The 17,715-nt window shown below is 42.1% G+C and overlaps 1 protein-coding gene across 7 annotated transcripts in view; it reads left to right on the forward strand.

Annotated features, from left to right (window-relative positions):
• RAPGEF4 (Rap guanine nucleotide exchange factor 4) overlaps positions 1-17,715 on the forward strand; it is a 310,152-nt gene that overhangs the window by 266,745 nt on the left and 25,692 nt on the right. For all 7 annotated transcript variants that reach the window (XM_007965372.3, XM_007965373.3, XM_007965374.3 and 4 more), the window contains 7 exons: positions 5,779-5,929; positions 7,648-7,736; positions 8,472-8,502; positions 8,724-8,802; positions 9,954-10,100; positions 11,926-12,023; positions 17,392-17,517. In XM_007965372.3, coding sequence (XP_007963563.1) covers positions 5,779-5,929; positions 7,648-7,736; positions 8,472-8,502; positions 8,724-8,802; positions 9,954-10,100; positions 11,926-12,023; positions 17,392-17,517 — 721 coding nt within the window. The remainder of the gene's footprint in view (positions 1-5,778; positions 5,930-7,647; positions 7,737-8,471; positions 8,503-8,723; positions 8,803-9,953; positions 10,101-11,925; positions 12,024-17,391; positions 17,518-17,715) is intronic.

Below are 17,715 nucleotides of genomic sequence, written 5' to 3' on the forward strand. Positions count from 1 at the left end.
ACATAATATTTTATTCCCTGTTGTAGGCTGTAATGAATCTGCTGCCTCTACATCCTGGGAGGTTTTCACTTACTTTCCCCATGATAATTTTAATACATGGAACCATTATTAGCTGAATTAAGAATAAGTAAATGAGCAGTTAAAAAAAAAAAGTACAGAAAAATTACAGGTGCCTGTGGTGAGTAAGATAATAACTAGGTAAAAATATATGAAATAATTACAGTGTTTGAACGGCAGAGCCGGCATGAGGAAAATGACTCAATGGAATATTAAGCCTGCTGTTGGCAGGGTAGAAAAACTGTAGCCTACACTGTGGCCTTCACCTCTTCTGATTCTCAGCCCTAAAACCTCACTGCAAACAGATTCAGTTTGCTCTCCGTCACATGTACACAATACTGAAGGAGGTGGTTCAGTTCAGTGAAGATTTACTCACTCTGAAAGTTTGTCATCCTGTACATTAAATACCCAATAGCTGAAAGATTCTATTTAAAAGATGTACCAGATGTTTTGCAATTAAATTCTTTATGAACTTATTTAGAATGTACCTCTGATCTGTATTTGACATCTTGACAAATGGGATTCTGGGTAACTTAGATAAAGGCTCTTAAATAGCTGTGATATTTTTAAAGGTTTTTTTTTTTTTTTTTTTTTTTTTTTAGAAAAGTGCATTAGTTATAGCATTCCAAACTGTGTAATTAAATTGTTTGTAATCAGTTGATCAAAAAACATTGAAGGTTTTTTGTGTGCCCAGTCCTTAGCTAGAAAATGCAGAAATTAACAGTGAGTTTATGACCTCGTTCCTTCTGTTAAGGATTCTGATTTAATGCTTCCAGATGGTGAGAAATACTTTATTACAGGTTAAGTATTCCTTATCTGAAAATTCAAAATCCAAAATGCTCCAAAATTCGAAATTTTTTGAGCTCTCATACCGGTAGGTGTAATGCAAACATTCCAAAATCCAAAAAAAAAAAAAAAAAAAAAAAATCTGAAATCCAAAAACACTTCTGGGCCCAAGTCTTTGGGAAAAGAGATACTCAACTGTGTAAGCGAATCTTGAAGTTGGAATTTGGATGACTAGATTAAACAATGTCTGCTCAGTCACAGTGAGCTACTGCTCTCCTAATTGACAGGTATTAAACTGTAGCAGAGGGGATCTCGTTCAGGTATTAACAATTTCTGTGCCTCTCTATCAGATTATGAAGGCTGCAATAGTTAACTCTTGATTTTCTGCATGTGCTTTGTTTTGAAGATTTGGGGGATCAATTTCTACATCTCAGATGGATTTTCCTATTTCCCAACAAACTTTGAAGTTATGTGACTCTGCTATATAATCTATGTTTGTGTAAAGAAAGTAATGTTAATATCAGACAAAACACAACAACATAGACAGGTAAAAAGAGTATTGGGGAAGAAAATAAGAAAACTGAGTTCTAGTTCCAAAAATTCCTTTGATAAATTTGGAAAAATCACCTAAACTCATTCTGCCTCAGTTTGCTTACCTCTAAGGTGATAGAGATGAAGGAAATGTAATCAAAGGGCTCTTGAAACAGAGATGCTGTGATTCCCTGACTTACCTGAAATCAACTCGAATGTGTCAGTGATAAGTTTGGCCACCAAACTATATGGCCTTTTCTTAATGGTGTTTAAAATACTAATTCAGTAAGTAATTTTATATTGCCTTACAGACTTTTAAAAAACTAGAACTTTATGAGATATAGGAACGATGTTGTCTTTCTGCATCTCTTTCCCCATGAGTTCAGGCAGCCATATTTCTTCTTTCCTGGACCCAACTGTCATGATATTGTGAGTCATGGCCTTATTCAATAAAAGCACTACTTGATCATGCATTATTCCAATTTTAGCCAGAGAAGGCTTCTTCAACCTTCCTGATGTGTCTGAATTTATGAACATGCTATATTTGAAATGTTACTCTTTTTAGATTGCACTTTTGACATCATATTGAGACAAGGGAACTAGTAGGATATTCTTTATTCTTTGGCTGCTACCTGAAAGGAATATAGTTTTTCCCCCTTCCTACCTTTTTTGTAGGAGTTAAATAAAATCTAAAAATTACAAACTTTCTAAAAGCCTGGGGAGATTGTTATGGGAATGAATAGAAACCTCAGCGTCTGATCTGTAACCATTTCAGGTATAATCAATTGTATACAAAGTTCTCTTTGTGTTTCTTAAGAACCTGATTCAACAGACATTTCAGAAAGGGAACCCTATGTGTCACCTCTGGAGGAGCAGAATCCTTGAGCAATGCCTGGATTCAGCTATAAAAGTAGTATCACCCCCACCCTCACTTTAGTAAATAAACATCCATGAGGGGACAAATGAGACTTTGTGAAATAAGTCAGTGCTTCCTTTTATTTTCCCAGAGGTAAAAATACTGAACTTTCATGAGAAAAGGGAGAAAGCCTTTCTCAGTCCCTCTGGATTTGGTCAATTCTGTCTCCCTAGAGACTGTGGGGTTCTTCATCAAAGATAAGGGGTGCTCAGCCCTGGTTACTAAACATGCAGAATCAGCTGCGGGAACCTTGAAACTTCAGTGTGTACACACTCACACAAAAGGAATTTCTTTCCCATTAAGATTTTTGCTTTCTGGATGCATTTATTCTTAATAATTTCATGAACCCAAGCACTAAGGTCTAGTTGCTATAGCCGCTGGTTAGGATAGTGGGGGTGGGAATAGTGGAAAGAGCCCCATCTGAATTTGCAAGCCCTGCCATTTATTCACTCAACAATCTTAGCCAGATCTCTTCTCTCTGAGTCTCCATTTCCTCACTGGTAAATATTTCTTCCTCAGGTTTGTAGAAAGCATCATTTGATAGCATAAGAATATTGAGCTTATTTTATGAATTACAAAGTTCTATACACATGTTATCATAACAAGTAGGAAAGACTCCTTCCTCTCTCTCTTATCTCTCTCTCTCTCTCTCCACTCCTCCTTTCTCTCTTACACATGTGAATACCTCCTTTTCAACATGTTGTCCAATGTAATAGTTCAGATGAATAGGACTGTGCCCATTGTATCACCAGAACCTAGCATGGTGCTTTACTCAAAGTAGTCTGTTAATAATTGGTGAATCAATTGGATCAATTTGAATAGTTTCTTTGCCTAAGTACTTGTAAAGCTCTTTGATGTATTTTCTCTGAAATTCATTTGAAAATATATTTACCTCTTAAAAACCACATTAGCGCCTTAATTGTCCTATGTTGGGGTTATATTTCTAAATTTAGGCTAAGCGTTCACCACTCTATTACTACCAGCTCAATCAAAGCTTCCCTTTCCTCTCTATGCTGTTTCCATCTTTGAGTGATTTAAAATGTACTCAGGTTGCATGTGTAGTGAAATAAGATCGTAGTTTATAGAGTAACTTAGGGCACAGTGTGACATTCTTTTAAATTGGCATGATCTGAGAGAGAATTAAATTTGCTCATTTTTCACAGCACAAGGCCATCAGAAAGGTCATCTTTCCCAGGCACTATCACTTAGACCTAGAAGAGGGGCTAGAGGGAAGAAGCTTAGCCTCAGGTGCCCGGTGAGGAACATACGTGGTCCATAGTGGCATCAGGATATTTAGGACAACAGTCTAGGGAGTGAGCCCAGCCTAGTGGGAGCTTTGACACATACTGTACTCAGAATTCAGAATCTCCACTGACTCTTACATTTATAGGGGTTGGCCTTCCTCAGTCCACACCCCTACTCCGCACCTTGGCCATTCTTACTGTCTCTGTTTGGCTCCTATGCCATGGAAATGAAAAAGATAGCACCTGCCAAAGCCTGATGTCATCCAAGTTTCTACACAAACACAAGTTACCATAAAACTAAACCAAAGACAGCACAATGGCAAGGCAGCATTGTGTTTTCATTATGGTAGTTTGTGGTACCTACCTGATTCTGCTTTGGTCCACCTTGCCTTAGCGTTATTAAATGTGGTAGCTGAAAGGGAATTTGGAAATGATTTCTTCTCACCTCCTCATTTCATGGGTGAGTAAATGGAAGTATGCAGCGGCTAAGTGACTTATGCAAGATCGCATAGGTAAGTGTTGGCAGCTAGAGGACTTGAACCCATATCCTCCCATTCTTGGGTGAACCAGTACATATTTTTCAATCAGTCAAGACTTTCTTATTTGGTACCTACCATGTGTCTGACTGTGCTCCTACATGCCATTAAAAAATGGTCATAAAATATAATGTCCAGCATTGCAACTCTTTGGAAAGAAAAACTCAGTTATAAATGCATACAAGCAAGAGACCAAAGAGTTAATCAGAAAAGAAATAATTTTCACATAAAGTGATCTTTCTTCCTTTCTTTATTGTAAGCTGAGAGAGAATTGTAGCAATACAGGTTGAGCAATTTTCTTTTTTATGAATCTTGTGCTCAATTCATGAAAGCCATTTTGCAACCCATTTACATGCAGTAAACCTTTGCTTTAAGGTTCTGTCATTTACCTTGATCATGATTATTTATAGTCCTTTTAGAAAAGGCCCTTTACTGGTTTAGCTCTCAAGCACAGCACTGCCATAAGCCGGTTTTCTACAACTTCTTTCAAGGCAGGGTAGGAAGCTAAGACAGGGCCAGTCTTGTAGCTCGCTGTGAGGAATGGGGGTGTTGGGTAATGGGAAGAACACTAGACATCAGGAGTCTTGCATTCGAAACCTCTGCACTCTCACTATGTAATCCTGGCCATTTATGCTTCTTTAGTTTCAGTTTGTTCACTTGTAGAAACGGAGTGACACTTTCCTCACAAGGCTATAAGAGTTGAACTGAAGTACTTTGTGTGCAAGTTATATTGTAAATTGTGAAGAGTAAGTTATTTTATGAACTAATTATCTATAATATGAACTATAAATCATTGAAAAAGGAATGGTATGTCTAACCTAAAATATTTCTTGATTACCTATGATGTTGTCCTTGTGTAGTACATACAAGAATGGACCAGGGACCTTTACTCTTGGCACATAGGAGACCCTCAATCAGTACTTGTTGCATTAATGAATAAATACAGTTTCTGGGTGAAAGTCAGTATGCTAGGAATGGTGTAGAATACAGGACAAATGACCATCAACCCAAGCCTCAAGGTGCTTGCAATTAAGATGGTAGCCGTAAATGTGCAAAGAGCCAATAAGGTAAGTCGTGGTTCTACACAAGAGAAGAAGGTATGGTGTAAAAAGTGTGTCTGAGGCCCTCACCAGAGAATTGGTACAGCAGGAGGCTTTCCTCTTCCTACCTCTAGGTGGGTTTATCTACCTTCGTCCTCGCTTGCCCACCCATGTACTCTTTGTATCAGCCATGGTCCCAGCAGGACTAGATGCCCACTTGGAAGGGTTTCACTAAAATGCATATAACAAAGGGGATTACAGAGATTCGGGCAGAATTTTGGAAACCAACAACAGGTGGAAACGCACCCAGAGAGAAGCAACGGCAGGAAACATTACCATCCAGAGCGTCAAAGGGCAAGGCAGATCCTGGCAGAGAATGATAGCTAGAGCTAGACACAAGAATCCTTGTCCACGCCAAATCCAGGAGGAGTCTGTGAAAGTCTAATCCCTTGGGCAACTATCAGGCCAGAGTCAGCAGGAATTAACAAGGAATTGCATGCATTTGGCATAGACACTTTCTGTGGGGTTTTTCATGAGGGCCTAGGGGAGGAATTCTATCTGTCTAAAAGCCTGGCTTTCTGAAGCTGGGATCTGTCACTCTTTACCTTTGAAAGTAGCATGTGAAATGAGTGTGAAATGGCTCAATTTTTTCCTTGACTCCTCGGCACTTACCACGCACAGCCTTCACAAGGTACAGAACAGGAGAAAATGGATTATGCCCTCAACAATAAGAGGCGAGTCATCCGCCTGGTTCTACAGTGGGCTGCCATGTATGGAGACCTCCTACAAGAGGATGATGTGTCTATGGCCTTTCTGGAGGTAGGCGGGGGTCATCCCTTCCAAGAATACACCATTGTCCTACAATACAGGGACCTACCTGTGGGCTCAGCAGCTTCCCTGGAGAGACTGTCATTGCAAATGCAAGACTTTGTGAACACATTCATTCATCAGAAAGGAACTACAGTCTGACTCCATAATGGGTAGCATTTTCATGTATTTTCATCTAGTCTCTTTTTCTTTGTATGTTTTATCTTGTAGTCACGTAGCACCCATCATTCTGCAGGCTGCTTTTTCCATTTAATTTGATACAAGAATTTTTCTGTCAGTACAGTCCTTATAATACAAATTTCTTTACATCTCCTGAAATAATCCAAAAAATTTCTAATGACCATTGAGTAGCCGTGTCACAAATACATTTATGTGTTCCCTTATTGTTGGGTATTCACATCATTTCCAGTTTTCACCTTCCTAGAATAGTAGTACGGTAAAAAGTCTTGTGCAAGTGAGTCTGTCCTTGATTACCTTCCTAGAAGTGGGATTACTAGATCAAATGGTAGATATTTTTGAGTGGAGTGGAGCAGATCGTTTATTTAGGAATTGCCAGAACCGGAAATGGTAGGCTGTGAAAGCGGTTCATGAACACTGCTGTAAGCTGCACTTCCCCATTCCTTCCCGTAACTCTAGCCCCAAATTACAGCACCGATCCTGACATTTAAGCCCAGTTAGTCACTCTCCCCTCCAAAATTTGGATGAAGACCTTACTTCCGTGCAGGCAAAAGGCAATGTTACTTCCGTTTCAAACTTTTTCAGTCTGTGTTTTCTAAAATTATAAATTATCCAAAAGAAACATACACCCTCTCTCCTTTCTATTCATATCATTTCACAGCCAGAGGGGCGAGGCAGGGAGGGAAAATGGACCGTGAGCATCCCTCCAAGCTGAGGAATGAAGTATTTTGAAAATGTGAGGAATGGCGGTAGCTTGGGGTCATACATTGACTCATGGCCTCTACTCATTGAGTATAGGACCATTTTGCAGATGAACTAAAGTGGTGGTGAAGCTGGCACTGCCATGGTTCTCACCTGCTGCAGAGCAGAGTTCTGCTCCTAAGCAGAGCAGGCACACCTGCAGCTGCAGGGTCAGGACAGTTCCCAGAAGGGCAGCAGAGAGTCCTGAGTTGGTGGCACAAACTCAGCATAAATTCGCTACAGTGCTGAAGACCATGCTGCATCTTACCACCAACCATGACCACGAATGAGTAGCACCTAGTAAATAAACAATACATGCCAAAATAATGTGAAAATGAACACTGAAGTTCCCCTGAAAAAAAAAGAAGTAAAAAAAGTGTTCTTTTGTGGACTCCAAAATGACCCATTTCAAAACACTGGCTTTCATATAAATATCATATAAACAATTCACCTGCAATTTATTTTGAATTGAAGTTTTATTGTTGTAAAATAGATATCTAATATAAATTTTCCCATTGTAACCATTTTTAAGGGTATAGTTCAGTGGCGTTCATTTCATTTCTGATGTCTGTGCAGTCATTGATTGCCACTATCTATTTCCAAGACTTTTTCTCATGGCCAATTTTGAACTTAGACATAGTGTAACATTTTCTTCTTTGTTCTTCCTCCAGTCCATGAAGCCATGGTCTGGAGATGCTGGTGAAGCAGATGACATAGGGACACACGTTTATTGCTCTTGACAGAATCATGTGCCTTTCTTGTTAAAAGCCTGTGACTTTTGCCAATTACAGGAGTTTTATGTATCTGTATCAGATGATGCCCGGATGATTGCTGCCCTCAAGGAGCAACTGCCGGAGTTGGAGAAGATTGTCAAGCAAATGTAAGGAGGGGCTTGGCTTTGGGGGTGTGCTTTCATCAAGTAAGTCCCGAAACATCCTTTGCCCACAGGAAAGGTTAAAGCTGGTCTTTCCATAGCCATGCCCTGCTTGATTTGATTTAAGCAGACTGGACCAAGGGCATAGATGGTGCAGTAAGGCCAGAGGAACAGAAGGACTGAGATTCTGTTCATTCTGTGCTAGAAGGCTGCCAAAAGAAAGCCTGGGAAAGAAAAGATCCTCCTGTGTGGAGTCCAACTCAATAAATGTGGGTCCCTTAGGTTGAAGGCGGTGAGTCTGGCAATAACGTGGCCAGCGGCATTTAAAGAAAGTTTGAGGGCAATTACTTATATGGAAAATTCACTGTCTGCTGCCAAAGCTGTTGATGGTGAATATTTGTGTCCTCTCAATGAACCACAAGGTCTTCACATGCTATTACTTGAGCTATAGATTAAATGCAGTATCAGAGAGTGAGTGTGCTGCTAGATAAGACTGGAAGCTAGAAATCCTGGCTTTGAACATCGGTTCTGCCAGAAATCTGCCTCTGACAAGAGCTGATATCTTTGCTGTCTACCCTTCTGCTTTGATCTATTACTATTAAAATGAGGAAGCTCATATTGCCTCCTGAAAGGATTCTGTGATTGTGATTTCATTTTCTAACATAAGATTAGTTATATGCAAATAAGGCAATTTAATAGTAGCAATGGTATTAAATAATGTGCTTTCTCTACTTCTCGTAGCTCAGAAGATGCAAAGGCACCACAAAAGAAGGTAAATGGCATGAACTTGAACTCTCTGTCTGTGCCCTGTAGAATTACAATTCCCCAGAAATATTATATTGCAGTATACATAAAAGTGATTTCTTTTTTGTAGACACAAAATATATTGTCTTAATTTCTTGACTCTGCTTGCTTCTCAGATGTGTCTCCTCTGAGTTGCTAGTGTACATTGGTCACTCTCCCTTATGGCACTTGCTGTGATTGTTTTTACAGCACAAGGTTCTTTTGCAACAGTTCAATACAGGTGATGAGAGAGCCCAGAAGCGCCAGCCTATCCGTGGCTCTGATGAAGGTGAGAACCCTCTTTCAACTAACTCGTAGTTGTATAGATTATTTAGAGTCAGGATAATGGTAAGCATCACCTTGGACCCACAGAATAGCTTCTTCTGGAGGTGCCCTGTTGCCCTCCAGATGGTTTGCTTGGAGGTGCCTTTTGGTGGTCTGATGATTTATGTCCTTAAACTCTTGTGCCTGGAGCTGAGGTGCCTGTCTACCCTTCCCTGATTCGGCCTCTCCCTGCTTAACCCCTTTCCTTGGAGGAAATGAAGATGATCTCGGGGCCTGGTTGTCGGGATTGCCCACCCCTGGGAAAAGCTGGTGGGAAGGTAGCTGGCGCCTAGTGGGTGCCTAGGAGACAGTGGATCACCAGCATCCTGCCCAGGGACAATGCTCTGGCCCTGAGCACAGCCTTGAGCAGGGAGGCTTTACATCAGGAAGATCAAGATGCTGGCTTTTGTTTGGTTGTTTAAGATTCTCCAAAGAATCACAACCCAAAATAGTCACAATAATAATGATAAAAATTTCATTTAAAGCTATAAATGAATCTCGTCATTTAGGACTGCCTCTAAACCCAGGAATTACAATACAATAATGGGAATTGCTCCCAGGATTTTTGTGTTCAGAGCTGAACCTCGGGGTGCCATATCCAGATCTGCTGATCTAAGTCTGCTGAGCTAAATAGCATCCGAGCTTATGTGGCCTGGCCCCAAAGCACACAAGCCACTGAAGCAAGTGAGCAGGAGTGTCAGCACGTGCTGATGGCCCAGGTGGAAGCCCTCCTGTGTGCAGAGGTGTGAATGGTGGCTCCCCACCGCCACACAGGGTAGCAGTGATCTGTGAATTGCCTACAGTGTAGTACTTCAGACCCTGAACATCAGCCTGAAGACACTCTCCATTTTTTCCCATGACCTATTTGTGGGGTTTCATCAATATCTCTTGTTCTTTTAATTGGACTTGGCAACCATATGTGCACCTATTCTTAGACCCATGCTAAGGTAAGCAGTTTAGAAGGGGCAGGCATGGGGTAAATGAGTATGAATAAATACAGTATTAAAAATGGCAAAATGATGCAAATTGGAGAGGATGCCTAAACATTTTTCATAACTACAGTTTTATTGAAAACTCTTAAGACTGATTTACTACCTTGTTACTGCCTTTGCATAGTTCTGTTTAAGGTCTATTGCATGGACCACACCTACACAACCATTCGGGTGCCAGTGGCCGCCTCGGTGAAGGAAGTCATCAGTGCCGTTGCCGACAAGCTGGGCTCGGGGGAGGGCCTGATCATAGTCAAGATGAGTTCTGGAGGAGGTAACAGCCTTAATTCGTATTTTGGGCTCTGCAAAACGGGACTTTCCATCCAAGCAGAAACTATGTAAGAAGTTAGTGTGGTCATGTGAGGCTCACTCAGAGGATGAACTGATGCTTACGTATGCTTCCACTAATAACAGAAACAGTATGGGTAGAGGCGGGCTGGGTTTCTAATGTGCCCTATCTTGTAGGTACCCACTGTAAACCAGAAAGGTGACTGGAACTGAGGACTCTCGTGTAGATGCTGGCCTGGAGTTCTTTCAGTTTAAACTCTATTCAAAAAAGTTTTAGGCCTTGGAGCCCTGAGAAATATGGACCCCAAGAGGAAATCTAGCTGGACAAGCTCAAGGCCATGGGTTTCTGCAAGTCCAAAGTTGGAAGTGGTCAGAAGCTAGTTCTTTGAAACTGATGATGGTTTTTCTCCTTACTCAGTAGAGAGGCTAGGAGCCTGGCTCAAATGAAATGAGGAATGTTTTTCCCCCACGGGATTACAGTTCCTTTCACTGTCCTTGATTACATGGTGCATTCCTGAAATGTCATTTATTCATTCATCGCATATGTACTGGCCACAGTGTGGCTATGAAGGAAAGAATGAGTTAGACACAGCTCACGTCCCCAAGTCGTTCCCAGGCCAGGGAGGAGGTAGACGGTGAGTTAAAACAATTACAGTTCGTGCTGGCAGGAGTTTTAGGAATGACCACATAATGTAGTGAGAGACTAGAGGAAGCAGCAGCGAGGTTCATTTCTTCAGTCATGATCTGACAGCCATTTGGGGGAATCCTTCAGGAACAGGTGAGCCATTTCCGTCATGTTTTAAGGTGAATGATTCCATTGATGGAGGATTTTTAAATGCATGTTGGATTTTAAGATCTCCCTTCCATTTCTGCTCCAGTTGCACAAGGCCCAGGACATCTGCCCTCACTGACCCCTTGTCACCTTCCCATAGATATCCCCGGTCCCAGCCTCACTTTCTTTAGATCTTTACCCAAATGTCAGTGTCTCACTGAAGCTCCCTGCTTCGTTTGCTTCATTCCCTTTCTAAACTGTTAACTTCCTCCCCTTATACATGCTTCCTAGCCCCCACTCCTGCGAGACTTATTTCTCCTTGTCTTCTCACTTTCTAATCTATTTCTTTTCTTTATTGTTGGCATCTCCCACTATGATGTAACGCTTTTTGGAGTGGGATTTTTTTTTCTGTATTGTTCCCTTCTGTCTCCCCAGTGCCTGGAGCAGTTTCTGGCATGCAGTAAATACAAAATAAATATTTATTAAATGAACTAATTTTTTAAATTTTTTTATTTTTTGCCATGTTCTCATCTGAAGAACTAATTTTTTTTAATGTGGGAGGAGGCTTAATCTAGTTAATGCTATTGCCCTCCAAATTAGGGAATAAGTGAAAAAACAATAGTCAATTTTGCATCTAAAATCATGTGAGGTCTCAGAAACCTCCGAAGTTTTTAAAAAGTGATCTTCCTATGTCCAAAGTCCTGGGTGTGACTACCATCTAGAAACATAACTTGTGAGATAAATAGCAAGTGCAGGTTTTATATACTCAGTAATTATGATTGCAGCACAAAACTGGGTGAATTCACCCTCTGGCATCTCTATTCCTGTTTTGTGGCCATTTCTGATGGCATCCTGAGTGGCGCAGGGCTGCATGAATGCTGTCTTTTTTATTCCGTGGATCCCTTCAGTACTCTATTTTATGCAGTCACTCTGCGTATCCCAGTAATTCACCAAGCTGGCAATTTGTTGGTGTGATTAGGGCAGTGCAGCAAATCTCAGATGTATTTAATAGGCAATCTCATGCTTTTTATGTTCACAGAAAAGGTGGTGCTCAAACCTAATGATGTTTCAGTATTTACGACGCTCACCATTAATGGACGTCTGTTTGCTTGCCCGCGAGAGCAATTCGATTCACTGGTAGGTGTGGATGTCCTGCTCAGAGCAGCATTGCAATCAGAAAAACTTGTCTGGAGCCTAATTTTGCAGTCACACTGAACCCAGTGGCTAAAAAATCTTGAATGGTACTTAGCTTTTTCTTTTTCTGCAGTCCATTAGGTAAGCCTCAGGTGTTCATCTGAGATGCTCAGGGCTTTTGATTTTCTTTTGTGGAAATTAGCCAAGTAGCACCACTATTAGGGCATAATTCAGCTTTCAGAACTGTTTGTTGTAATTTGCCTCATTGGTATGTCCCCAGTTTAAATACTAATGTTAAGAATCTGAATACTTATACCAGGATGGAAATAATTTTTCTAAAGAAAGATATCACTATTTATCAGGCTCCTTTGCATTATGGCAAAGCCACCATCTGGTCTAAGAGAAATGCTGTTCCCCGAAAGCACTTTCTCTACCTTATGCAGAAAATGCCAGAGGCCAGACCCTTCCCTAAGTCTCCAGAAACGCTTGTTACCCAGCATACAGACAGATCTTTCTGTGAAGAAAGGACTAATAGGCCCATACTAATAATGGAGTAGCCTGCTCTCTTTTAAGCAGGTGGTATTGTCCATTTCTATTTATCCTACCAAAATTTGGTATGGAGGTGAGTAGCTAGTAACATATCTTAGAAAGCCTAGAGGGCCAATTCAGAGGGTAGAGAAACTGGTTTCTTCAGTCTTTGGATACACGGGGTTTCTCCTTTAAGGAAGGCACAAGACAAGAGCTAGAGGTAAACCACATCCAATTTTAGGGAGAGAGTTTACATAAGGGATGCATGAGTAGGTTTCAAGATTAATCAGATCAGCTCTTATAGGTATCAAGATCCTCTTCCTTGGACTTTTTAGAGGTTGTTTCGGGCTCATCATAATCCTGATTTTTTGTTTTAAAGAGTACCACTTTGTACACTCCAGTGAGGATAGGTGGATTTTTACCATATTTTGAATTCACCTGGAGAGGAACTTAGCAAATGTGGCATTAGTTTTCCTGCTAATCCCTCATCCATCACAGCCCATAAGCACACTCACCTTTCCTCAACCACCAGCCTTGTAAGATCTGAGTCTGCCCCCAGCCTTTTCCGTATATTTTTTCCAGTCATCTACACTCATAGCTTTCTAAATAAATATTTCTCAATACTGAGGGATTGAAAAAAAAAAAAAAGTGTCATAAATGAGTCGTGCTGCCCTCTCCTGGAAAGCAAAGCCCTAAAAAGCCAGACCCGCTGCAGCCCCTTCAAAGGTGCTATGTGACCTGTTACTGCACGGGTGCTGGGGACTCTCTTGCCAGCGGGTTCTTGGCCGCAGTGCCAGATGACGTGGCACAGAGACAGGGAGTGTGGACTGTCTTCAGCTCCCTGTGGTGTCTGATACTAACTTTCTAAACCTCTGTTTGTTGGCACACAGTCCTGCAGCCTTCCAAGTTCTTAGTCCTTGCTTGTCCTCTGTTTTACGGCCTCTGCCGTTGGAAGAAATGTTCTCTGCATTGAGTACCGTGGGCATGAACTTCTTCCCTATCAGCGCTCTGCCATTCATTGTGCTGTGAGTGGCCAAACCTTACCTGCCTCACATAACTGTGGACAGGGAGCTCCTTCTCTGGCTTTCTAAAGATTCCCTTTCAGGACAGCCCATTGAGGAGGAGTCGCACAGAGGATGACCCTGCGGTAGAGAATGTTGGCCACACTCTCTGATCCACCCACACATGCCTCTGCAGGGTCTGCTCTGCACCTGGGGCTGTGCTGGCTTCTGTGAGACACTAAACCCAGGGCCTCTATCCTTACCGCAGTTACGCCCAAGCCAGAGAGATGAGACTAACACAAGCAGCCTGGAATAGAACAAGTCTTAGTGTTCGATCTTAGTCTTACATTGCATGGTCTACAATAGAATTAGTAGAGTGCTGGCAAGTCAGCCTCGTGGTTAAGGGTTCAGATTCTGAAACTTTACTCTCTTCACAGTTTATTTAAGTATAAATGTCAGTACAGAGCAAATTCCTATAAAACTCCATTGTACTGTAATGTGATTCTACTTTTATCCATTCACTGGTTCCTGAGACTTTTACTTAGTACCTGCCACATCATCACAGGTGTTGTAGATGATTCTGGCTCTGAAATGGTCTTGAAGACAAATCCATCGTGGTCCTTGGACCTCAGTGAACAAACAGTGTAGTGAGGGACCCCAGCATGTGATCAGTGAGGATGCAGCGTAACAAGTGCCACAGCAGAGCTAGACATAGAGGGTGTGGGAGCACGAGGAAAGGAAGATGCTCCGGGTGGCTCACCTTAGCCATCTCTTTGTCACTGACAATCCGCACATCGCTTTTATGTCTTAGTTTCCTCATCTGGAAAATGGGAGGATAACGATGCTGTTCTCCCAATTACCCCTCTCCAGCCTTAGCAAAAAAATCACGGCTCAAAAACTATGGGGAGAAAATGCATGGGAGTTCTGTGTCTGTATGTAGGCAGCTTTCAGATCTGTCTGGGCAATGCAGGCCCCACATAAGCTCTGCTGTGCCTTATCTGTAGGACATTTCCATAGAGCTGTGTACGAGAAAATGGCCCAAGGAGACACTTCCCTGGGGTCCAGGGTGAGCATTTACATTCCCCACTTCTAAAAGAGAAGCACCTTTTGCTGCTCAGTTTGCCTCTTCCTTGGCTCAAGGAAGGGGTCAACCTGCCCTTTGCCGGGAGGGAGACTTGGTGAGCCCTGCCCACTGAAAGAAAAGTTGAGGCTCAACAGAGCTTTCTGTTGCTCTCAAAAGGGATGCAGGAGTGATAGACCAGCATCCATGACTAAAAGAACTTTGCATATTTCTTAATATTAGACTCTTCCCTGTGTTGTTAGGTAAACTTATCCACTTTATGTAAAGTTATAAAGCCTCAAGGAGAAGAAGGAGCGAGGTGGACTGGGGATCTCCAATCCTGAGGAGAGAGCGAACAGCAGGAATAACGTAGGAGGGGCAGCTCCACAGAGCAGCAGAGGGGCTGTGTTCACAGCAGCTGCAAGAGGGAAGGAAGAACGTGCAGGGCCAGTTTGATCCCCTGAGAGGCAGTCCTAACTCCTAAAATGTATAAGCTTCCCCAACCTTTTTTACCTGGGACCTACCCTGGTTGAAATCAGTCTCCTCATTTGCTTCCATATGCTTCTTGCCCATCAGCTTTGGTTTGTTCCCTAAGATTTAAAACTTTGGAATCACTTTTCTTCCCTGTCCCCCGTCCCCTGCATAGAGTAAATTGGGAGCAACAGTATTTAGCTCCTACATCCAGGTATTGTACTTACCACACTTTTCTGTGTATTTGCATTGCTGCAGCACTTTTAGAAAGTGAACTGATTTGGGGGAGAGGACCTCCTTTGTGCCAGGCACTGGATTTACGTGATTCACTGAAATCATTCCTATCCAGTTCTCTTAACAAGCCTAGGGATAGGTATCATGACCCCAGTTTACCAGAGCTGGAAACAGACTCTCAAGAGATTAGGGAATCAATCCAAGTCTATGCAGTTAGAGTAGGGTTTATATTCACAGTCACTTGCGCGCTAAAGCTGACACTCACCTGGTCTATTTTCTAGTCTATTACAAAACACAACGTCCTAATCTGGTACACGAAGATGTGCTACTAACTGTTCACGCTGTCCATGGGGACCCCCTGTGCTCTCTGCTCCTGCCAAGCAAGTTTCATGACAGCTTCCCCCACTTCATGCCCTTGTCGCCATCCTTCCACCCCAAGGGACCATCCTGGGTGCTCAGGGAAAACCTTGCTATTCTGACCTGCCCGAGCTTGTCTCCTTCATCTTTTAAAGCCCAGCTTCTTCAAGATCCTGTTCAGACCACACATTCATTCCAAATACCCAATAACTCCCAAAAAATCCATGCATGTTCCCCTCCTGTTTATCTCTGTACCTGGGTGTCACCTGTGTTGTTGCTTCCGTCCCTTTATACATGCAGATAAGGACCAGCAGCAGATGCTGTCTGTGTGGAGAGCTGTATGGGCCAGACAGGGTTGATTCCCTTCCACTGTAAGCTTGCTTGGTCCTCTCCTAGACTGTAAACTTCCAAATGCAAGGACCGTCTACCCGCAGAACATGTAATTTCTCTAGTGCCCAGAATGCAGTGGGCATTTGTAGAGTACAGTGATGATGAAAATGATGATGGATCTTGTATAATATTAGGACTTCTGACATGGATAGTATCTAAATATAGTTAGCATCATTTCGTTTTTATTTTTTATTTTATTTTGTTTATTTTTTATTTTTTGGAGGTGGAGTCTTACTCTGTAGTCCAGACTGGAGCGCAGTAGCACTATCTCGGCTCAGTGCAACCTCACCTCCTGGGTTTAAGCAATTCTTCTACCTCAGCCTCTCGAGTAACTGGCATTACAGGTACATGCCACCACACCCAGCTAATTTTTGTATTTTTAGTAGAGACAGGGTTTCACCATGTTGACCAGGCTGGTCTTGAACTACTGACCTCAGGTGATCCAACCGCCTTGGCCTCCTAAAGTGCTGGGATTACAGGCATGAGCCACTGCGCCAGGCACTTTTGTGACTTTTGGAACTTTGTAATGTATATGTTGCCTATTTAGATATAAATCTATTGCATTATACATGCACTTCCCATATATGCATCTCATTCATCTTCCTAAGTAAAAACACTTTAGATCATTTCTCATAAAATAAAACTGAGATAAACAAGTCAGATGGAAACTTTTAGTGAGGGGTCTTCCAGAAAGTAGCAGAGTTTGGTTTTCTAATGTCTAGCCCCAAACACCATGACCATGCGAATAACATCCTCAGCTCAACATCTGCCCAAGAGTACAGGAATCGGACATCATATATAACCTCAGTTCACAGAGCTTTCCATCCCCTCATGACCCCAGGCAGTGTGTCCCAAGAGATGGAGAGGCAGCAGTGTTACCATGGCCACCGGCAGTCGGAAGTAGCACTGTGGATGAACGTCCCAAACTGCCATGCCATTACCTGCTTTACAGCAGCTTTAGTGGGAAATAGGAGAAAAAAGTCTCCCAGGACTTCTTCCATTTTTACCAGGGAAAAGAAGAGTTTCCAGGGACCTGCCAGGCCTGAGTGGAAGAGAAGAGAACCTCTGCAGGTCACTCTTCACTGAATCTTATTTGCCGCGGTTCACATTTTTCGGTCAGTGGAATTGATGATAATGATGATTGGTGACTATACAGACGACACTGAAGCAACTAGCGTTGCGAGCAGAGGCATCTCTCATCAGAGTTTCCAGATATTCCTGAAAGCATCCATCTCCAGAATCCTTTCCCCTCAGAAACTCCTAAAAGCTTTCAGTGCTAAATACTTGTCTGTGTTGAGTTTCTGATATATTTTTGCATTATTATTCATAGACTCCCTTACCAGAACAGGAAGGCCCAACTATTGGAACAGTGGGAACTTTTGAACTGATGAGCTCCAAAGATTTAGCATACCAGATGACAATTTATGATTGGGAACTCTTCAACTGCGTGCATGAGGTAAGATGCAGGATCAGATGTGTTAGGAGCTCAGATAGCAAGGATAAAGGCTGCTGGCATTGCTTAGTTTGTAAGTGCTAATATGTGCTACAATATGGAAACCACATGACAATTCTTTTGCATACTGAGTTTATAAATAAAGCCTGCTATAAAGCCTTTGAGTATTAAAGAAAAATCTTTACAGTATGCCATGTCTTC

Source organism: Chlorocebus sabaeus, chromosome 10, assembly GCF_047675955.1.
Source record: "Chlorocebus sabaeus isolate Y175 chromosome 10, mChlSab1.0.hap1, whole genome shotgun sequence".
NCBI lineage: Eukaryota > Metazoa > Chordata > Mammalia > Primates > Cercopithecidae > Chlorocebus > Chlorocebus sabaeus.